General features: G+C 62.8%; 1 protein-coding gene across 3 annotated transcripts in view; it reads right to left on the bottom strand.

The window, feature by feature from the left end:
* Positions 1–20,257, bottom strand: part of COL5A1 (collagen type V alpha 1 chain) — a 150,672-nt gene that overhangs the window by 90,084 nt on the left and 40,331 nt on the right. For all 3 annotated transcript variants that reach the window (XR_014836809.1, XM_085010628.1, NM_001014971.1), the window contains 2 exon segments: positions 16,392–16,605; positions 14,948–15,110 (listed from right to left, as the gene is read on the bottom strand). Coding sequence is in view for 2 of the 3 variants with exons in the window: in XM_085010628.1 (XP_084866754.1) it covers positions 14,948–15,110; positions 16,392–16,605 (377 nt within the window). In the remaining variant the exon portion in view is untranslated.

Raw genomic sequence — 20,257 nt, 5'->3', positions numbered from 1 at the left:
CCAGCGCCGCCGGCCATCAGCCTCCTCCACCCTCGGGAGGGCCAGGCAGAGAGCTCGGCCAGAAGGTCAGAAAATCAAAGAAGACTCTGTGCCATCGCGCGGGAGCGGGAAGCCAGAACTTGAATTACTCGAGTCTGCGTTTTAGTCTGGGGCCGCCGACACCTGGGGGCCCCTCGCAGAGACCTCGGCTCCCCCTGTCCTTGGCCTTGTTGAGACCAGAGGCAGCCTGAGCATCCTTCTCCACCGGGGCTTCCGGCAGCCACCGCCCGGCGACATGGGGACACGAGCCCCCCGCTGCCTAAGCGGGTGCAGGCTGCCTCTCCAAAGTGACACCGTGACCGCAACTTTGTGGCCGTGTTTGGAGAGCATTTTCACGACGCTCGTTTGATGTGAAACCAAGTGCCAAACTCTGGACCCACCACGGAGCCCTCCCCTGGCGGAGCCTTCACAGCAGCTGCTTGGGGGACATGCTGGGGGGAGATGCCGGGGACGGCCCCGGCCCCACAGAGCCCGGGGAGTGGCGGGGAAGCGCTGCCTGCGCCGGCCTCCTGGGACCGCCTGGCGTCCTGCCTCCCAGGCCTCCTACCTGTCAGGGCTCCCTCGGGACACGGGGACCTGGGACCTGAGCCTGGCCGGCGCTTCCCAAAAGGGCTCCCATCCCCAGGGCGGCCTGAGCCTCTAGCAGGCTTTACACATCAGGCTGCCGCATAGATCAGTTCAGAAGGGTTTACAGGGTTTTCTTAGAAAGTCGAAATCCCGGATGTAGGAAAATCGTCTCATTTTACAGACTAGAATCTGAGGTCCACAGGGGTGGGGCCGCCAGGGCTCAGCGGAGGGTCAGCTCCAGGCCTCTGAGTACAGGGGACTGTGACATCGTGACCGGGGTTCATCGTGCCCCTGGCCACTGCTGGACATCCCCCGGGCATCTCTCCTGAGCCTCACCACAACCCCCATTTCACAGTCAGGAAAGCCGAGGCAAAGAGCTTTCCAGAACCAAGAAGGTCCCACTTGTACCTCCTCGACCCCGCCCCATGGCGGCCCTGTGACCTCGCACGTGACCTGGGCCTGCGGGCCCCCTCATCCTCCATGGCCAGAGCCCTCACAGAGTGTCCCCAGCTGTGCCGTCCCTCTCCCCCAACCAACCAGATCCCCGCCGTGACCTGAGTGCGATGGTTGCCCCCCGGAAGGGACCCCTTCTCACGCTGGCTCCCCCCTCGTTGCCGGCAGAGCCCAGAGCAGTGGGGGCCCCGCCTGTGGGGAGCTCCGACGGCCGCAGGCCTGCCCTGCCCTTCCAGCATCTCTCCCCCGAGCCCCGTCCTCAAGGTCACTTGCAGCCCAGCCCAGAGCAGGCGGCTGACCTGCAGAGGGTGTGGAGGAGATACGGGGAGGGGGGGATATGTGGGGAGGGGACACCAGCCAGGGACGGGGGAGATGGGACTCGGGCGCCTCCCTCAGCTGCAGCTCTAAGTCCCGGGCTGACGGCACAGGTGCCACTCCCCTCCCCCCGCAGCCCCCAAGGGATGGCTCTCCAGGCGCACTACCCATAGCAAGCCTCTGCCTTTCGCCCCCCGCCCCCCAGCCCACCTCCCCACGGCTCTCCACTGGGAGCTGGACCCTCCTTGCCTCCCTCTCATCCCCATTTCACACATGCACAGACTGAGGCTCGGGGCGGAGCAGGGGGGCAGGGTGACTCTCCCAGGACACAGAGCGGGGGTCCCAAGTCTCTACCCCACAGGCGGTTCCCGCCCAGAGCCTCCTGGTGTGTCTGCACATGCTTCCAGCTCCCACAAACGACATCTCACCTCCTCCAGGAAGCCCTCCATGGGCCAGGCCCCCGCCCAACAGGCCACCTGCGCCCCCATCTCCAATCCCAGGCCTCGCTCAGTGTAGCTCTAAACACCAAGGCCCGGACTCGGGCTTGCACAGCCCGCCTGGGGGCCCAAGTCACCTGCCGAGACGCAGGCGCCGCAGCTTCGACTGCCTCCCTCGCTCTGATGCTGCCCACGGGTTCGCCTTTTACCTCCTTATTCTGACCCCACGTGGCCAGGAAAGCTCTCCAGGGGTCCTAGAAGCTTCTGCACGGCCTCGCGGTCACCACGGCCATTCGATTCCCTACACAGCCCTGACGCCCAGGGTGGCCATGGGCAGTCCATCCTCCTGCCAGGGGCAGCCTGGGCAAAAGGCCACAGCCCCTGGGACGCCAGGGCACAGGGGTCGCCCGCCCTCGCTGAGCCAGGCATTTTGTGAGGGAATCAGTTCTGCCTTTTCCGATAATGAGCTTTTATCCAAGCTGCGTTTCCACTACGAGCTGAGGAAATTGCAGAGTTTTCGTTGGAGAGCTTTGCAACCCTGGGGGCTGTGGAGGCGGAAAAGGTCTCTGCCCAGAAGAGGAAGGCTCTGGCTCAGCCTGAGGGGTTTGTGATCCCTGCCACCCCCGCTGATCACGCCCCAGGCTCTCTCTCCTCTCTCTCCCCCCTTCCTCCTTTGCAACAAAAAGCCACAGGTCCCTGGGGGAAGCCAGCCCCATGGTAACGCCCCACCCCAGGGCCCCTCCTTATCCAACCTGAACGGCTGCAAAGGGCCCCCACCTGGCTTCTCCTGTGGACTCTGCTGCTAATTTTAGATGCACCAGTCTTTGGAGGAAAATGGATGCTTCTTGTCGAGGCTGCGGGAGCAGCAACAAGAGGGGAAAAGCATCGGCCTTCCTGCCGCTGGTGGCTCTGGCCACAAATCTGCCCCGTGCGAGGCCATCTCAGTCCCTGGCCACGTGGCTTCCTGGCCTGAGGCTCAGGGGGCAGCAGGGGCCCCCAGCTCGGACATCAGGGACCCAGAGGAAGGCAGGACCCGCACACCTGCGTGTCCCTCCCACCCGAGGAACCTGAGCATGTCCCCAAAACGTCTCCTGGTCTGAACAATGGCTGGGGTGGGGGGGGGGGAGCAGGAGCAACCTTGGGGCTGCAGGAGGGGTCACCTGCCCGGCGTCGGTGAACAGGAGCTGTGTCACCACCGCATCTCCCAAGTGACACAGAAGGGCACACGCATGCACGGAGCAGCGGGGACTTGCACACGCAGTCACGGTCCACCCGACAGGCTTTCCTCCCCGGGGGAGCCTGGTGGGGGCTGACAAACAGGACTTGGAGGGGGGTACCCAGGGCAGGGGGTCGCACAAGCCACCTTCTTGACGTCCAGCAGACTTGCGAACCCCCTCTTCCTGTCAAGCCCACCTGACCGCTCGCTGTGCTATCTGTCATCCCGAGTCGCACATGGAAAAGGAAGGACGCCGAGCCAGAGGGTCTAAACCATCCTCTCCTGGTTTTCAGAGTGCCCTGGAGTGGGAGAGCCTTTCACACCTTTCACATGAGTGCGTGTTCAAGAAATAGTGCCACGCGGTTGGAAACCACTTCCTGCCGGGCCCCCAGGTCGGTCTCACTGGTCCAGCCTGTGACCCCGCCCCTGCCACGTGGCCGCCACCCGGCCCGGTCCAGTTCTCACCTGTGCCACCCGCAGGGGGCGGCCCCAAGGTGTCTAGAGTCGAGTCTCCTCACCCCTGCGCTGATGCAGGCTGGGGCCACACCTGAGTCTCTACGAAGGGGCCAAGGGCAGGGGTGCGTGTGGGGGGTGTGGTCAACTCCCAGCCTCATCGGACCCTGAAACCGGCCCCAGTGACCAAAGGGTCAGCTTGGTGACCTCGGAGTGTGGACACCTCATCCCCAGACCAAAGGCAGCAGAGCCAGCGGCAGGCCAGCTCGGAGGCCCACCCGACTCTATAAAGGGCGTCTCAACTCCTTTCCCTGTCACCTCTGTGGCCCCAGATGTTTCACTCTGGACATTTAGGTGACCAGCCCGGACTGGGCAGCACAGGGGTGAAGCCGAGCCTTCCTTCTCTCTGGATTTTCAGAGCAGAGGCCTGTGGATGCGGGGCTGGCCATGCAGCATGGGGACGCACGTGGAGTGACGGGCTCCAGAGAGGAAGGGGCACAACCCAGGGTGAGCTGTGACCACAGGTGGCCTGGGCACTGGATGCCCCCCGGCCAGCTCTGGGGCTTAAGCACATTACTTAGTTTCTCCAGCCATGCCCACCTCCCCCCCGCACCTGCCGTGTGCATTTGCAAAAGAGGATAAAGACCTACCCACCAGCAGTGTCCCCAGGACTAGATGCTGTGCGTGCAGACGGCCCGAGGGCCGGACACACGGAGGGGTGGGGCCTAGACAAAGTGGCAACCGCCACCGCCTCCACCTCCATCACTGCCACCTCCACCTCCATCACCGCCGCCACCCCGACGCCATGACCGCCTTCGTCCCAGCCCCCTCCGCCGCTCCCTCCGAAGGCAGCGGGTCGGATTATTCATTGACCCAGGGTCCTCAGCACCTCGAGCCCATGGACACAAGGAAGAATAGGTCAGCATCCCTGACCTCAAATCTCCAGCTTCACTGCAGCCCCGAGAAGTGCTCAGGTGGCCGAGCGGCTCCCTCGGCCTGGGGCAATCAAGGCAGGCATCCTGGAGGGGCTGGCCTCGGAGCGGGGTCTGGGGGAGGAGAGGGTGCTGCAGGCTCACATGCGCGCTCCTCCCCCTGCCGCCACCTCATCCCCCCCCCTCACCGCCGCCCTGCTCTGTCCCTCCTGCAGCCCCCACCCCAGCTCTTAGCTCAGCCTCACCGGGCTCGGTCCAGCCCCTTGATCATGCTGCCTCTGTTCCCGGCATAGCCCTGTGACACCACATCACACCCACGGCCACCGAGCTTGGCCCGCGCGGACCGGCACCTCCTCTCGGGACGCCTCACAGCCGCATCCCCCGCTTGACGGCTCTGGACCCAAAGCAGAAAGTCGCATTTACCCGCATTGAATTTCACTTCCTCGATTCTACAACACGGTCCCAGCCCGAGAGGCCCCTTTCCGCACCTCCATCAACCCAGAGAGCACCTTGGCAACGTCTGGGACCGTCAGACCGGGTCCAGGCATCCGAGGGACTCACTTCCACGCAGAGGGCGGGGCAGGCGGACGGGGTGGGGGGGGCAGGGCAGGTGGAGTGGGGGGCGGGATTTGAGAGGTCCTGCCGGCTCCCGGGTTCTGAGCGGACTCCACGTCGTGATCCAGCCTCACTTCCAGCGCCGAGGCATCGTGACCCCACAGGCCACCCGCATGACCGTCCCCACCCCAGCCCTGGCCACCTCAGCCGCACACACTCACTGCCGGACGTGGGACAGACCGGGCGAGACCGGGTGCCAAACTCCCGGGGACGCTCAGTCCTTGGAGCTCAGGAGGGTCCAAGAACCGGGCCGGCCAGAAGGTCACCCTGAGAAGGGAGTCACCAGGCAGTGGCTCTGTCTGTCTGGAGGGGGAGTTGTTCAAAGGCACAGGGACAGAGGTCTGACACCTGGGACCCAGCGCGCCCCCGCCCAGGCTGATCCAGGGAAGCGGCTATCAAGGCTGAGCCCAAAATCCAGGCCTGAACTTGCCTGCTGTGTGACCCTGGGCAGGTGGCTTTACCTCTCTGGGCTCCAGGCTGCCCACGTGGCTGCAGAGCCAAGACAGTGAGGGCCTCCCCGGCTCTGTGAGTACTCATCAGACAGAGGAGACCAGCCAGCGTGGCCGCACACGTGCCTGACCTCCCCGAGGCTAAGGGCTTCCAGACCATCCCAGCAGCACAGAGACATGAGCAGACGCCTTTCCACGTCCTCAGAGAGCAAGACTCGGCAGCAACCATCAAAGGCTCTGACGACGGTCCTCGAGCGGTCAGCAGGTCCCGGGCCCTCCAGCCCCGAGCACCCACAGCTGCGTCAGCCCACCCCCGTCTTGAAGGCTGTGGGAGGAGGCCTCCCAGGGGCCTGAGGTCCGGCCGTGGGCCTGGGGAGCCCTCCCTGCCTGCTGGAGGCTCTGTGCTCAGGGGGTCTCAGTCCAGCCCACGCACAAGGTCTGCAGATAAGGATCAGTCCAGCCCCCGCCCCAGCCGAGCCTACAGCACTCAGGCCCTCTCCCCGCCACTCCGGGATCACCCATCAACAGGACAGCGTGGCCGCAACAGCAACAGCACCCGTCACTGTCCCGACAACCAGCACAAAAGCGGCCTCCCTCCCGCATGGCGGGGATGGCCGGAGAAGCATGAGCCGCCGCCGGGCCCTTGACCAGCCTCTCTGAGGACAGACGGTGCTGGCTGATGGGCTGTGGACCCTGCGCTGGGGACTGTCAGGCACGGTGGCCGGCCATTCTCCCCACAAGCCCGGCGGCCCATCTTCTGGGTGAGGACGCTGAGTCCCAGGCTTGCCCAGGGCCCTGCAGATGGTAAGTGGAGGCCCCGGCTGCCCGTGACCGCTGGCCTTGGTAACGAAGGCCAGGCACCAGCATGACCGCCAAGCCCTCCAGGGGACGGGTCCCCCTCGGCCACTCCCCCTCCCTCCCACCCCGCCCCCGGCCCCCACAGTTGAGACGGAGGGACTCTGCGTCCACCAGCCCCGACCCTCCTCCGACACCACCCAGCCCGTCCTCGGGGCCCCTCCGCTGGCGCCCCTGTGGATCACCGGGCACGATGCTCAAAGGGGACCCACAGATCAGAAACCCCACGGTGGCCGGCCTCCAGCACCGCGCCAGCCTGTCCAGCCTGGGACAAAGGGCCTGCCGCTCCGTTTCCACAGAATAGACCCGCAGCCCTCGGGGGCCGGGTCTCACAGAGCATGCGCAGAAGCAGGGCGGGTGTGACGCCTCGGGGTCACTCTGGACCCCTCCTTGCCAGGCCAGGGTGGGACGGCCCCTCCCCGGCTGCTGGCTCACAAGGACCAGGCACGACCCCGGCCAGCTCCCCCGACCCAGTGCCCACCCAAGCAGGTGATTCCAGGGGCGAGCCCCTTGGCTCAGACATTGACACGAGAACCTGCGATTTCTCCACGGCCACCCTGCTCCCCCTGCCTCTGCCGAGGGGTCCCAGCCTCCCAGACGCCCGGCTGCTCACGGGTCCCAGCCCACAGGCTGCTGCTGGCCATCCGCCCCAGGCAGGAGTCCGGGCCCTGGCTCACCCACTGGAGACAAAAACACACCTCGAACTCTCTGCCCACTGTCCCCTCTGGCCAGCCAGCTGCCCATTCAAGCCAGGAGCCACATAGGGCTGCCCTGCCAGCCCCTCTGGCAGGGAGAGCTCACCCTGACTTCCTTGGGCACACACAGCTCAGCAGCCCAAGAAAACCTCGGCTGGAAACCAAGCGAGTATTCACACCCAGAGACGGGCTTCTTCTTAGCCACACACACCCTGCAGGCGTTAACGGGAGATCAGCCCCTCTCTCCACGCTGGCCTGGCAGCGGGCTGGACAGAGACCCCGATGGCAGGAGCCGGGCCTCCTCCCTGGAACCTGGGGACGTGGCCTTATTTAGAAATGGGGCTTCGCAGATAGAATGATTTACAAAACAGAAACAGACGCACAGACTTGGAGAGCAGGCCCGGGGTTGCCGAGGGGGAGGGAGTGGGATGGACGGGGAGTTTGGGGGGAGTAGATGCAAACTATGCCGCTTAGAACGATACGTAATGAGGTCCTACGGTACAGCACGGGGAATTCTACCCAGTCTCCTGGGAGAGACCTTAATGGAAAGGCGAACACAAAAGAATGTGTATATACGTCTGAGTCACCCTGCTGTGCAGCAGAAATTGGCACAACACTCGAAATTAACTAGACTTTAATATTAAAAAAAAAGAGTTCCCATCGTGGCTCAGTGGAAACGAATCTGACTAGCATCCATGAGGTTGCAGGTTCAATCCCTGGCTTTGCTCAGTGGGCTAAGGATCCGGCGTTGCCAGGAGCTGTGGTGTAGGTCACAGACACAGCTCAGGTCCTGCGTTGCTGCGGCTGTGGTGTCGGCCGGGAGCTGTAGCTCGGATTCAACCCGTACCCTGGGAACCTCTCCATGCTGCAGGTGTGGCCCTGAAAAGACTAAAAAATAAATAAATAAATAAATAAATAAATAAATAAATAAGTAAATAAAAATAAGGGACCGTTCTTGAAATGAGATCAGCCTGGATTAAGATGGGCCCCAGACCCCAAACATATGTCCTGATAAGATGCACGCAGAACAAAGATGCAGGAGAAGAGGAGAAGCCACAAAGTTGGAGCAGAGACTCACCGATGCGGCCACAAGCCAGGGACACCTGGGCTTCTGCTTCCCCGGGAAAAACCTCTCGGCCACATCAGGCCACCTGAGGTCACACTGGCTTCTGCCTGCTGCCACTTTATTCCACCTGCTACTGGGCTGGCCCTGCCCACGGCCCTCCAAGCTGGAAGAGGCAGGAAGGACCCTCCCCTGGGGCCCCTGGAGGGAGCTCTGCCCTGTCCATCTGACCCTTTGATTTCCAACTTCCAGCCTCCAGAACTGCGAAACAATAGGCTGTCTTTTTAAGCCACCAAATCATGGACCCATCACACAAGGAGACTGCAGCTCCCCCTCCTTCCCAGGAGTCCGGGAAGGTCCCTGTGAAGGCCGCGGGGCTGAGGCAGAGGCGGTCCTGACCTTGACTCACTTGGGTTCCTCTGCCTCCCTAGGGGTCTGCCTCCCACATGGCCGGACCTGCCCGGGAGGTGCTCCTGGGCAAAGCACGGAAAGACGCTAAGGAGAGAGCTGGGACCAGGGTAGACATGGGTCTTGGAGCAGAGCTGGAGGAACCAGGCCCTGCTGCTGGGCTGTCCACGCCCATGCCCCCCAGCCATGCCCACACTCTCCAGCCAGGCCTGCCATCTGTGCAGGAAAGCCTGGCTTCCTGTGGCTCCTCGGGAATTCAGACCCAGGTCAGCGCTGGAGCTTCTGCGTCTGCATCTGAACACAGAGTCCCTGGGCCTAGACTGTGACAGTGCGCCAGGCAGACCTGGTCCCTCCTCTGTTGCTCTGTGTGCCAGGCTCTCCACTGGGAGTCGCAGGGATGGGCGCGCGGCCACACCAGCCTGGGCCTGGCTCTCGGAACCACCGCACAGCCACCTCGTGGTGGCCCCGGAAAGGAACGCCACCCCTTCGGCTCTGGCAGAGACACGGGCAGGAAGGTGGCCGCTGACAGGTGTGTGGAGCATCTGTTGGGGTCTCTGACGGTCTGCCCTGAACCTGGCTCTCTGAGAACATGGGGGGTCATGCATGCAGCTGGTCTGGACTCAGCAGCAATCTTGAACCCGCTGGCCCGTGTACTGGATGGGGCCAAGGTTCCCACCTGGTCCAGCGCCAGAGTCCGGCTCCTCCTGCGCCCTGACGGGTCTCCCCAGCAACACCAACTGGAAAAACGCCTGGACACCCAGGGAGGGGACCCTGGGCTGTGAATGCCATCAACAGTGGGGCTGGGGGCGCAGAGACACCGCCGGCAGACGCGCCCCCCCGCTAATCCACCTTGCCCAAATGGTGAACCCCGACTGGCCCCGCCACCCTGCAAATGCACCGCCTTCTAGAGGGGACTAGAGCCATCTAGAAGGGTCTGTGGCCCCTCTGGAGAGACAGTAGGGTCAACCTGACAGAGCCGCGGGGAGGCGCACAGAAAGGCCGTTGAATGCAAATGCAGGGCACGCAGACGCGGCGGGGCCGGGCTCGTCCACACCCGCGGGGAAACGCTTTCTCCAGCAGATGGTCCCCGCATGTCAAGGGGCACAGGAGGCCTCAAGGTACCTGGCCCTGCAGCTCACCCGTCACCACACCCCTCGTCACAGGTGCACGTCTGTCCCCTCTGGAGCCACAAGACCGGTGTCCCGACCCCAGGGGGCCCTGGGCCAGGGGCCAGGTGCCAGGATGTTCCTGAGGGGTCCAGGGTCAGAGGTCACACCTTGACCTCTGACGCCAACTCACTGCTCCCTCTCCGTCAAGACCTTGACCTCAGGCACCCTCCCCATGGCGAAGTCAGGTCAGAGGCATCCCAGGCCGTCTCCATGGGTCTCTGGGAAAAAGCGCCGCCTCAGCCAAGGCCCAGTTCCTGCGCCGGGAAAACTAAATTCCAAGAAAGACCATGTCAGTGGAAAAGCCAGGCCCCTGGAAAAAGGGAGTCAGGATTAGGTAAAGCCCTGGGTCCCTTCCAAACGGCGGCGGAGAGCCGCCAGACGGCAGGGCTGTCCCTTGAATGCGGTGCGTTCCTTCCTGCTGGCGCCCGGGGGCTGTGCAGAGAGAGCTCCAGTTTCTACTCTGTTTGTCTCGTTGCCCCTTGAAACATTCAACAGCTTAAAAGCAGATTCAGCTCCTGGCCCAGAAGGAACTCACTGCGCCCCCCACCCCCCCGCCCTGGGGGCCCGATCTCCCCCTGCACAGGCCCCCCCTCACCGGCCCAGGCTCTGACCCGCCCCAGCCCCACCCTGCAGACCCCTCCATCAGGAACCGGGGCCCCAGGCCTGCAACATGAGCCTCAGGGTGCTGGCAGGCCGAGGGGGCACGGCCACACAGGGAAGGGCAGCTCTAGCAGCCGCCGCCCCTGCAAGCAGCTTGTGCTGGCTCTCCCTGGAAGGTTCCGGGGCCTCACGGACCCCACAGGCCAGGGCCCTCCAGTGTCCTCGGGGGCCAGTGCAGGGCGACAGGAACAGAGCAGCCTGGAGCAAGGCTGGGCACCGCCAGCACCGTCGGGGCCTCCAAGACGGAAGGCTCCTGACTGGGGACAGTCTGGTTTCCTTGGTCAAGCGAGAGAGAGATGTGCGTGCTGCTGTGACCGTCACACCTGCTCCTCCACTGTGACATCGGACAAGCAGATCTGGGGACCGACCCCACCGGGCTGCCCTTGTGCTGGCTGACCGTCAGCAGACCACCTGACCCCTCTGGTGCAGAAACCTCAGTTTAGGGAGGGCAGAGCCCACAGGCGGCGTGTGGTCACGGGGCCCTGCTGGCAGCCCTGCCCCGCTTCCCACCCAGCTTTGCCACTGAAGAAAAACAGCCACATCCCACCTCCTGCCAGACGCACTCCTGGCAGTCTCGTCTGTTTCCGAAAACACAGAGCTTGCTCCTAAGCCCGGGGTGAAAACAAGACTTTTTCCTGCACAGGGAAGCCCGCAGGAAGGAGGGGTCTGAAGAATAGCCCCTAGCCCCCCCCCCCACCACCATGGGCCCCCCGGGGAGCGGGATGAAGCCCCGGGACCCCCGGCTGCTCACTGACCCCAGGGCACAGCCCAGGAGAAGCAACAGGATGTGCGCTTTGGATGCCTCCACCCCCACCCCAGGCAGCCCCTCCAGGCACACGCCCCACCTGAGGACAGACAGGCAAGGATGGGGGCTTGGCCAGGTCAGCAAGGTGGGTGGCTCAGTGGTGACCTGGGAGCCGGCTGGAGCACCTTGCAGAGCGCAGCATGGCACCCTGGGGGCTCTGCCCAGGGACAAGGACAGCGCCACCAGCCCCTGGGGAACCAAGACAACGGCAAACAGGCGGCAGGGCCAGCCGGGGAGCCGCCCTCTGGGCACAGGAGGAGGGCCGCCAGCCGGGGCAGCTCCATTCTGCACACTTGTCTCGAAGCCAGAGTCCAGCACCTAAGCTGCAGGTGAGTCTGGCAAAGCAGAGCTAAGGGACAGCTCGTGAGCCTGGGCCACTGCAGGGGAGCACACCTCGGTCACAGCCCAGACCATGCTTGATGCTGACAACGGGCCACTCGCTCTGACTGCCAGGGGTCTGTCTGCTCAGCGGGGTGCTCTGTGGCCCTCCCGGCGCAGGCACTTTACGCGGATCCCATCCGGCCCCCCCACGACCCATAGCTTCAGCCCTGTTGTGCCCATTTCACAAATGAGGACACGGCTTGGGGAGGGCCAGCGTGGGCTTCAGGCCATCGGCGGGAGAGGAAGAGCAGGAGAGCTGGGGAGACCTCGCCATGCACCCCGCTCCCTCCCTGGGTGGCTTTAGAAGGAGCGGACTCCAGTGTCCCCGCACGGCAGGGCGGTCCCATCAGAGCCAGGTTCATATCCGGGCCTGGGAGGCTGAGGGAGCCGGGGCGCCAACACCTGCCCCAGCCATACACCCAGGCTGGCATCTGCACCGGGGAGCCCGGGCGCCGTGCGGTCTGCCGAGAACCGGCGACACGCGGCAGGGACGGTGCCATGATCTCAGCTCTGACGGTCCCCATCTGCTTTGGACGAAGGGGACCTCTGTGGGGCCACGTGCACCCCAGGAAAAACCCCAGGGCCCCAACAGCCTCTCTAGAGTTGGCTACACTGCTGTTTGAAAACAGCACGAATCACGAAACAGCGTGTGCCCGCGGCAGCTTGGCCTCCCACCAAAGTACCCAGCATCCTCCCAGGGCCACGAGCGCGCAGAGCTTCGGGACAAATTGGCTTTTAATGAGGGAAGTCACCCTTCCAGGGGAAGAATGCGGCTGCCGGGAAATCCTTTGCCCCAGGGCCGGCCCCGCCTGTTAAAGAGGCTGCTCTAGAAACCAGGGTGGTTAAAACCGCGAGCCTTGTTCTATGGGATCTGCTGGAACGTTAAGCGCTAAATCACGTTTCTTTCAAAAGAAATAAAACACTCTGTTTCACCCACCAAGAGACAAGGGGCAGCCGGGACCGTGAGGACGACCCACCCCACGTTATCCCGGAGAAAAAGCAAAAACGGATGCTCCCGCGCCCCAAAGGCAGCCCCGCCTCCCGGGTCACATTAGGAAGGATGCGTCACATTTTCCAAAGGAGACGCCACCCACAGCCAAGGAGGTGCTGGGGGCTGGAGAATCGCTTCCTTCAGAACATGGCCTTGCGGTCTACAAAAATCTCTGGCGCCTGGCAGCCACTCCAGCTCAAAGCGAACACCACGACCAGGAGGCTCCCGGGACTCAGAACATATTCCTGAGCTGTGGCTCCATCAAAAGCCTGCCGGCGTCAGGCTGCAGAGCAGACCTGCCTTGTCGACGGAGAGACAAGCAGAGGGGACACCCGATTCGAGACGTTCCTTTCCAAGAATTATAAACGGGGAGTTCCCACTGCGGCTGGGGCGTAGGCCGCAGCTGCCGCTCCAGTTCGACCCCTGGCCTGGGAACTTCCAGATGCTGCAGGTGTGGCCATAAAAGAGGGGAAAAAAGAGAAGAGAAGAGAAAAGGAAATTATAAACGGTTTTCTTTCTCCAGTCCTCCACGTGGGTCACACCCACGGGGTGCTCGCTGTGGGCCACTCATAGGCCTGGGTTCTCGAACACACCTCACCCACACAGCATCACACAGAGGCTGGGCCGTCACCCGCCATCTCGCCGCCTGGCAACGGTGGAGCTGGGATTCGAACCCAGCCCTGCCTGTCCTCGTGTTTCCCGCCAGCGGCGGTGCTCCAGATGTGTGCTCGTGGGGAAAAAGCACTTCTGGCTCAGGAAATCAAGGAAGAATTTGGTTTCGGATCCGAATTTGTTTCCACTAGAGAAAGATTTTTCCTGTATCTTTACAATAAAGGACACACCTTAGACACTAGAATGATGTGGCTCAGAAAAGCTACCTCCCGGTCCTCGAACCCCAGCCCCGGCGCACGGCCACATCCAGACCTCGGGCCACAGAAGAAGGGGCGGTGACCACAACCCGGGCTCCAGGTCACCGAGCAGGTACCCGAGCCGAGCGCTTCACAGGTGAGCCCAGGTGGGCCCTGACATCTCTCGAGGTAATGGTACAGACACCCACTTTTTTTTTTTGTCTTTTTAGGGCTGTACCCGCGGCATGTGGAGGTTCCCAGGCTAGGGGTCGGTCTACGCCACAGCCACAGCCACAGCAACACCAGATCCAAGCCATGTCTGCGACCTACACCACAGCTCACGGCAACACCAGATCCTTAACCCACTGAGCAAGGTCAGGGATCAAACCCACGTCCTCATGGATACTAGTTGGATTCGTGTCCACTGAACCACAACGGGAACTCCTCACCCACGTTCTAGAAATAAATCCTAAAGCTCACCAACGTCAGTGGTTTTCCCCCGACCCTCCCTCCAGCAAAAAGTCTACACAGCAAAGACCCAACCCCTCCATCCCAGTCTGTGCAACCCCCAAGCTTTTGACACCAGCTCCGGGGAAGAGCCGCAGAGCTGCCCAGGCCTGGCCGCAACGGCCAGGCCACTCTGCGCTTCGTCAGGATATCTGCACAGGTCTGGTCAGGGGCAGGCTCGGGGTGGCTGGGGGCGAGGCGGGGGGCTATATAACTCCTCGAGTTTGGCAATGCCAACCGGATCTGGGTGCACGGCCCGCCCTGCTGGCCCCAGGCTGCAGCCGTCCTGGACGCCTGTTCGCAGGACCCGCAAACCCACCTTCACGCACGGGTTGGTTCCCCACCCCACTTCCACGTAGAGGTGGCTGTTCTGCTCCTTCCCTGCCGAGCCTCATCCGCCCGACGGCTCTGGCCCACCGTCCCTCCTGCTCTGGTGCTGGGTGAGTGGCAGAACTGGCAGGTGTCAAGCGCCTGCCATGAGGAGCCGGGGTGCTTTACTGCACATGCATTCAACCTCGCGGAATTCCCACCACCGTCTGCGAAAGACCTGCTTTCATGATCCCTTTTTTGGGCTATGTCCGCGTCATCAGAGGCTCCTGGGCCAGGGAGCGAACCCGAGCCACCGCAGTGACAACGCCAGATCCTTAACCCGCGGCACCACCAGGGAGCTCCTCGGGATCCCGTTTGGCAGATGGAGGCCCTGAGGCTTAGAAACGTCAGAGCAACCTGCACGAGGCTGGGAATCAGCACACGAGAAAGCAGGGAGTGTGGCCCTCAGCTGCCCCTGAGCGTCTCGTGGTCACGCACGAGGCCCGGGAGGACCCTGGAGAGAAGTGAGACTTCCTTTTCCGCACGTGCCATCAAAGCCCAAAGGCGCGTGCCATCGCATGCCCGCGTCCAGGGACAGACATCCCCGACTGTCGAACAGAAGCGGCGTGACCAGCACGCGGCCCCTCCCTCCTGCTGTCCCCAAGACAGCATCAGGCCAGTCGACACCGCCGGCCCCAGGTCACCAAGGCGAGGCCAGCCCTGCGGACCGCGGCCAGGCTGCGTGTCCGGGCTGCGGGACCGCCGGCCCGTCCTGCTCACCTCGAAGACCTCCTCGTCCAGAATCCGCGTGCCGAACACAATGATGCCGTTGACGTCAATGATGGGGTGGTCGCTGCGGTCCAGGAACTTGGTGGTCTTCTTCTTGCAGTCCAGGATCAAGGTGACGTTCTTCTTGTGGACGCTGAGCGCGACTCTGTGCCACCTGCAGAGAACGGACAGCCCGGGCGGGTGAAGGGGGCTCACGAGTGCTGGTGGTCAGACAGGCTGGGGCGCAGGGCCACGCCCAGGGCCACGCGAGACCTGCTGCTCCTAGGCCCCGGGGTCTCATCTCTGGGACGAGGACAGCCGTCCCGCCCCGAGTGCAGCCCCGAGACGGGAGTGGGCGGGTCAGGGGGTCAAGGGCAGGGAGCCTGCGGGGCGCGTCCCTGGGGCCGTCTCAACCCCCAACGGCAAAGGCTGCCAGAGAAGGCCGGCGGGAGACAGGGAGCCCGAGAGATACAGATGCCGCTCGGGGAGAGACACAGGAATCCCGCCCTGAGGTCTTCAAAGCCCCGGCACGTGGCCTCAGACGTGTCAGCCCCAAAAGGGGCAATTTCAGACGGCCAGGCTTCAGGAGGCCCCAGTCGAGAATTCTGAAAAGACTTGACTTTGGAGAGGTTTTTTTGGTTTCTATTTGTTTTTTTTACCTTTTTTCTTTGCTTTTGCTTTTTAGGGCTCCACCTGCGGCATCTGGAGGTCCCCAGGCAAGGGGTCAAATCAGAGCTGCAGCTGCCGGTCTATACCACAGTCACAGCAATGCGGGATCCAAGCCACATCTGCGACCTACACCACTGTTCGTGGCGACACTGGATCCCCGACCCACTGAGCAAGGTTGGGGATCGAACCTGCGTCCTCATGGATACTAGCTGGATTTGTTTCCGCTGCACTACAGTGGGAACTCCCTTATTTTTGTTTTTATGGCCACATTGAAAGCATAGGGAAGTTCCCAGGCCAGAGATGGAATCCAAGCCACTGCAGCAACTCGGGATCCTTTAACCCATTGCACCAGGCCAGGGATCAAACCCACATCTCTGCAGCAACCTGAGCCACTACAGGTGAATTTTGAAGCCCCCAAACCACAGTGGGAACTCCTCCGTGTCTTATCTTTAAGGCTATCCTAAATCCTTCCTGGGACAAGTTGGGTACAATTTCCCATGTCCCTTTGGCTACGAAGCTGCCAGCATCTAATACAGTTCAGGGCATTTCACAAAGGGCTTGTGGGGGCCTGGGGAGACGAAAGGCTCCAGCCCCCAGCCCAAGACCCAGCCCCCAGGACTCCAAGCCCAGTGCTCTCTCCGCCTGCGGCTCACCGCTGGGCAGGTCGGCACCATCCTGCTACAAAGCACATCCCGCCATAATGTCCCCAGTTGAGGCAGGGAGCGTTGGGTGGCCTGTCCCGACCCTCCCGCCGGGGGGGTGGGTGTTGCTGAGTGGTGCCACTCACTTGCCATCTGAGAGGTTGATGCCTCTGAAGAGCGGGTAGTCCTCTGGCCCCGGTTTCCCGGTGTGGTCCTCGTAGAGGAAGACCGGGGAGCGGCCCATCTCCAGGCCGATCTGCTGGATGCCCTGCTCATTGTAGATGGAGACCAGGAAGGCCTGGCTGCCTTTCTTGGCTTTCACAGTGGTTAGAATGGAGAAGTCTTCGGGGAACGCAGATGCTGGAAAAGAGGACAGGAGAGATAAGAAGGTAGTCGGGAAGCCCCCAGCTGCGAAGAGAGCCAAACAAACCAGCCCAGGGACCTGGGAGACTTTGCTGTGTGTGGCGGTGCACAGCCATTTGCTGCCCATCTGCCCCTTGATCAAACTGTTCCTGAAGCCTTTCCCCATCACCAGATGGCCAAACCTACCTACCCCCTTGGAGGAGGCTCCGTTCAAATGCAAACCTGATTGGTCCTTCTGACTGTGAGCCTCCAATGCCATCTTTTCAGTCCCCACACCTCAATACATCTATGCAGAAATCCCTCTTAGAACCTTCTAGAATGTGAGCTTCCTGTGGGAAGGGGCTGTTCAGATGCATCTTTGTACCCTCTGCAGGGCCTAAAGCTGTGCCTTGCAGAGTGTGTCTCATCCAGCACCCAGTGGAGGGAGGGTGCAGAGAGGGAAGAGGGGAAGAAAGGCAGAGGCTCGTGACTAGAATTGAACTTTGTGACATTTCGTGGTTGCTGCACAAAGCAGAGAAAAAGTAGAATACATCGAAAGACTTCAAATTTAAAAAGAAAAGCCAAACCCTGGTGTGTTGGTAGGAGGGAGGGTTCCTTACCAAACAGGCCAGAACCAACATGAGCTCATGACAAGCCAGACCCACGCTGGCCCTGCGGAGGGCATAAGACCTGCTCCGCTCGCTCCGGGACTCTATACATGCACACCTTTCGTGCCCCGTGGCCGTGGCGGGGACAGGCGGTCTCGGCCCCCTCCTCCCGTCAATCCTGGGGCTGGAGTCAGCGGTTCCCTCTGTGTGCAGTTTGCATTTCTGCTGAGAACGAGGGCCGGGGGCTGACTGAGAGCTGAGCTACTCGATGCACAACCAGGAAATTCAGCCCGTCCGCGTGCATCTCAGAACCAGGCAGAGGGAGCGGACCCAGAGGGGCGTCCGTGGGGACACGGGACAGGGGAAGGACGAGGCCCTGGGGCTGGACATGCCTCACGCTCGGCGTGCTGCAGGGCTGGAGCCCAGCCGACCCTCCTGGGTAAGGACAGAGCCCATCACCAGACCCACCCCTCCTAGAACTATAACAAGGTCAACCAGATGGCCGGGGTGGAGAGCTGGGGGTTCGTGCCTGTCTAGCTGGGAGGCTGTCCGCAGGCGCCCTCTGCTGACAGGACCGCCCCACTGCAGGGCCGCGGCCCTCTGCTTCTGGTCACTGTGCCCTGCCAGGGAAACAGGATGCCCGAGGCCCAAAGTGGAGGAGAAGAGGGCCCTGGGCAGAAGGGTCTCTAGGGTGAGGCCAACAGGCGCCACAGGCGCTTCGGGCAGAGAAACTAAACCCCGACAGCCAACAGAGGGCTGTGTGTGCTCTCAAGGCCGTGTCGGGAGGCGGGTGAAAAACCCACCCCACGGGCCCCAAAGCTCTGGCAAGGGTGTGGATCGGGAAAGGCCCAGGCTCGCAGCCCAGGGTCAGGCGTGCATGACGGAGCGGGAAGCTGGGGTCTACGCTCAGCACAGGGGCCCGGCTCTCCCCGCAGGGGCCCAGCTGGATGCCTCACTCCCGGAGCAGGGGGACAGCTCCAAGGGGCAGGTGGAGGTGGCAGGTGCGGTCACCTGAGGAAAGGCCACCTTCACTGCGGAACCGGCTCAGGCTGCCCTTCCCCCGATGGGAAACCACTTGGAAAGGGGTCTGTTCAGGCCACTGCTGTCCTCCAGACGTGGGACATGGGGGGACCTGCCCATGCAGGCCCCGCGGGAGCCCCCAGCCAGGCCGAGGAGGACCCTTGGGGCCCTGGGGGCGAGTGGGCACCGAGGGGCCCAGGGTGGTGTTTGACCCCAAGCATCTCGGGTCTGAGACACACGACAACCACGACCTGAGGCCCTTGCTCTCGTCTCACAGGGTCGCCCGCCTCCTGTCCCTGTCCGGTGATGACTCCACGCCACGTCCAGGGACCCCCTTGTCTCAGATAGTGAGAGGCTGGGGAGTGGGGGACCGTCCAGGGCCGCAAACGAAACCTCTCCCTCCCAGCTCAGTAAGATGTGCTTCCCGATTTTTGAATCTCCACGGTAGCAGGTGTTCTCAGCACAGATAACCTGAAAGGGTAAGTCTGTGTGCCATTCTCTCTCTCCGGGCAGAATCAGTGGATTTACCGTCACTTTCGAGACGGTCCATTCTGGTGGTGGCGGGAGCCGGGAGCCGGCACGCTCCGTAATCTACCTCGGCTGGGAGAAACGCACCTGCTGCTCTGAGAAAAGTCGGACTGAGAGCTGGGCTCCCCAGAGGCCCAGTGACTTCCTTTGGTTATTTGCTTTCCACGTGGGCTGAGGCCCCGAGGCCCCGAGGTGCACAGTGGGAGTTTCATACGTGCACCTGACTCACTGGACAGGATGCGTTGCTGGAGGGAGGCTGACTCTGGAGCCTTCCCCCAGCCCGGGAGGGGGGCCGGAGGACATCATTCGGCCCAGCCCCCTGCTGCAAGTCCTGAGCAGGAAGGGAGTCTCGGCGGCCCCGGGGTTACTAGAGGGGGACACAATGGGGAGAGGGCCCCAGTCCTGGGCACAAGACAGAGGAGGGGCTGGGGGACCCCAAGGAGGCTGCCTTGTCTGGATGTCTCCAGAGCGGAGGCTCGGCCCTGCGTGATGGCCACAGGCTCCACCAGGGGCCCGGGCAGCCTCAGGGGCCACGTGTGCTTCCTGCATTCAAGGAGGGTCCATGATGGCATCTTCTGGGCTCGACTTGATGCCCTACCCCCACACGGCGGGCAGAAGACCACCGGGAACCGCCAGGCCTGCCGGGCGACCCTCTCCAGGGTGCTGGGGGTGCCCATTCCCCACAGGGCGTCACTGTCCTGGGTGCTGCTTTAGTCCTCAAGGCCTGGTCTACATGGTGGCAGGACCACCCAGCATGAACCACCGGGACAGGTCGGGGACTTGGCATCGAGCTCTGGGCCCTGCCAATCTCAGAGCCCAAATTACAGGCTCTATGCAAGCCCAGCAAGTCCTCCTGGGGCGGGGGAGGAACCCTGGGCCCCGCACTGCCGGTGGGCGCAGAGAGCACCCACCTGCTTCTTTAGCAGCTGTGCCGGGGGCGAGGCCCTGACGGATCCCAGCCCCGGGAGCTTGGTTTCCCGAAAAGAGTGAAGGCCTGGAGCACAGGCCGTCAGGACAAAGCCGCAGAATCGATGAGCTGATGAGGCTGGCCTGCTGGACATTGCGGGAAACTGGCATCTCGCCGGGGCTGGGGGCAGATCCCCACAGAGGCTCCCTAACACCTGCTCAGCCCTGGCCCGAACCCTCGCCCAGAACCCAGACCACCACGGCCAGTGCCAGCGCACCACGGGCTCAGCGAATCCAGGCCACATCCGGGGTTCTTGTCATGGAGAGAAGTCACCAGGACCTAAACTTGCTTTGCGCTGAGATGTCGAAAGTATCTGTGCTCAGCTTGGGCCACCACGGTCCCCGACCACACCTCCTGCAGCTGCCCTGCACACACGGCGTCTAAAACGCAGCCAGGAGTTCCCTGGCGGCCTAGCGATTAAGGAGCCGGTGCTGACACTGCAGTGGCACAGGTTCCACCCCTGGCCCAGGAACTTCTGCAGCCTGCAGGCGTGGCCAAAAAAATTAAAATAATAAAATGCAGCCAGACTCCTTGGCTCCCGGGGTGG

Source organism: Sus scrofa, chromosome 1 (assembly GCF_054392235.1).
Source record: "Sus scrofa isolate SSC_HxYL_T2T_F1_AM1 chromosome 1, Sscrofa_HxYL_maternal_Yorkshire_Landrace_v2.0, whole genome shotgun sequence".
Classification (NCBI taxonomy): Eukaryota; Metazoa; Chordata; class Mammalia; order Artiodactyla; family Suidae; genus Sus; species Sus scrofa.
The sequence above is the reverse complement of the archived record's forward strand: the minus strand, read 5'-3'. Positions and strand labels throughout refer to the sequence as shown.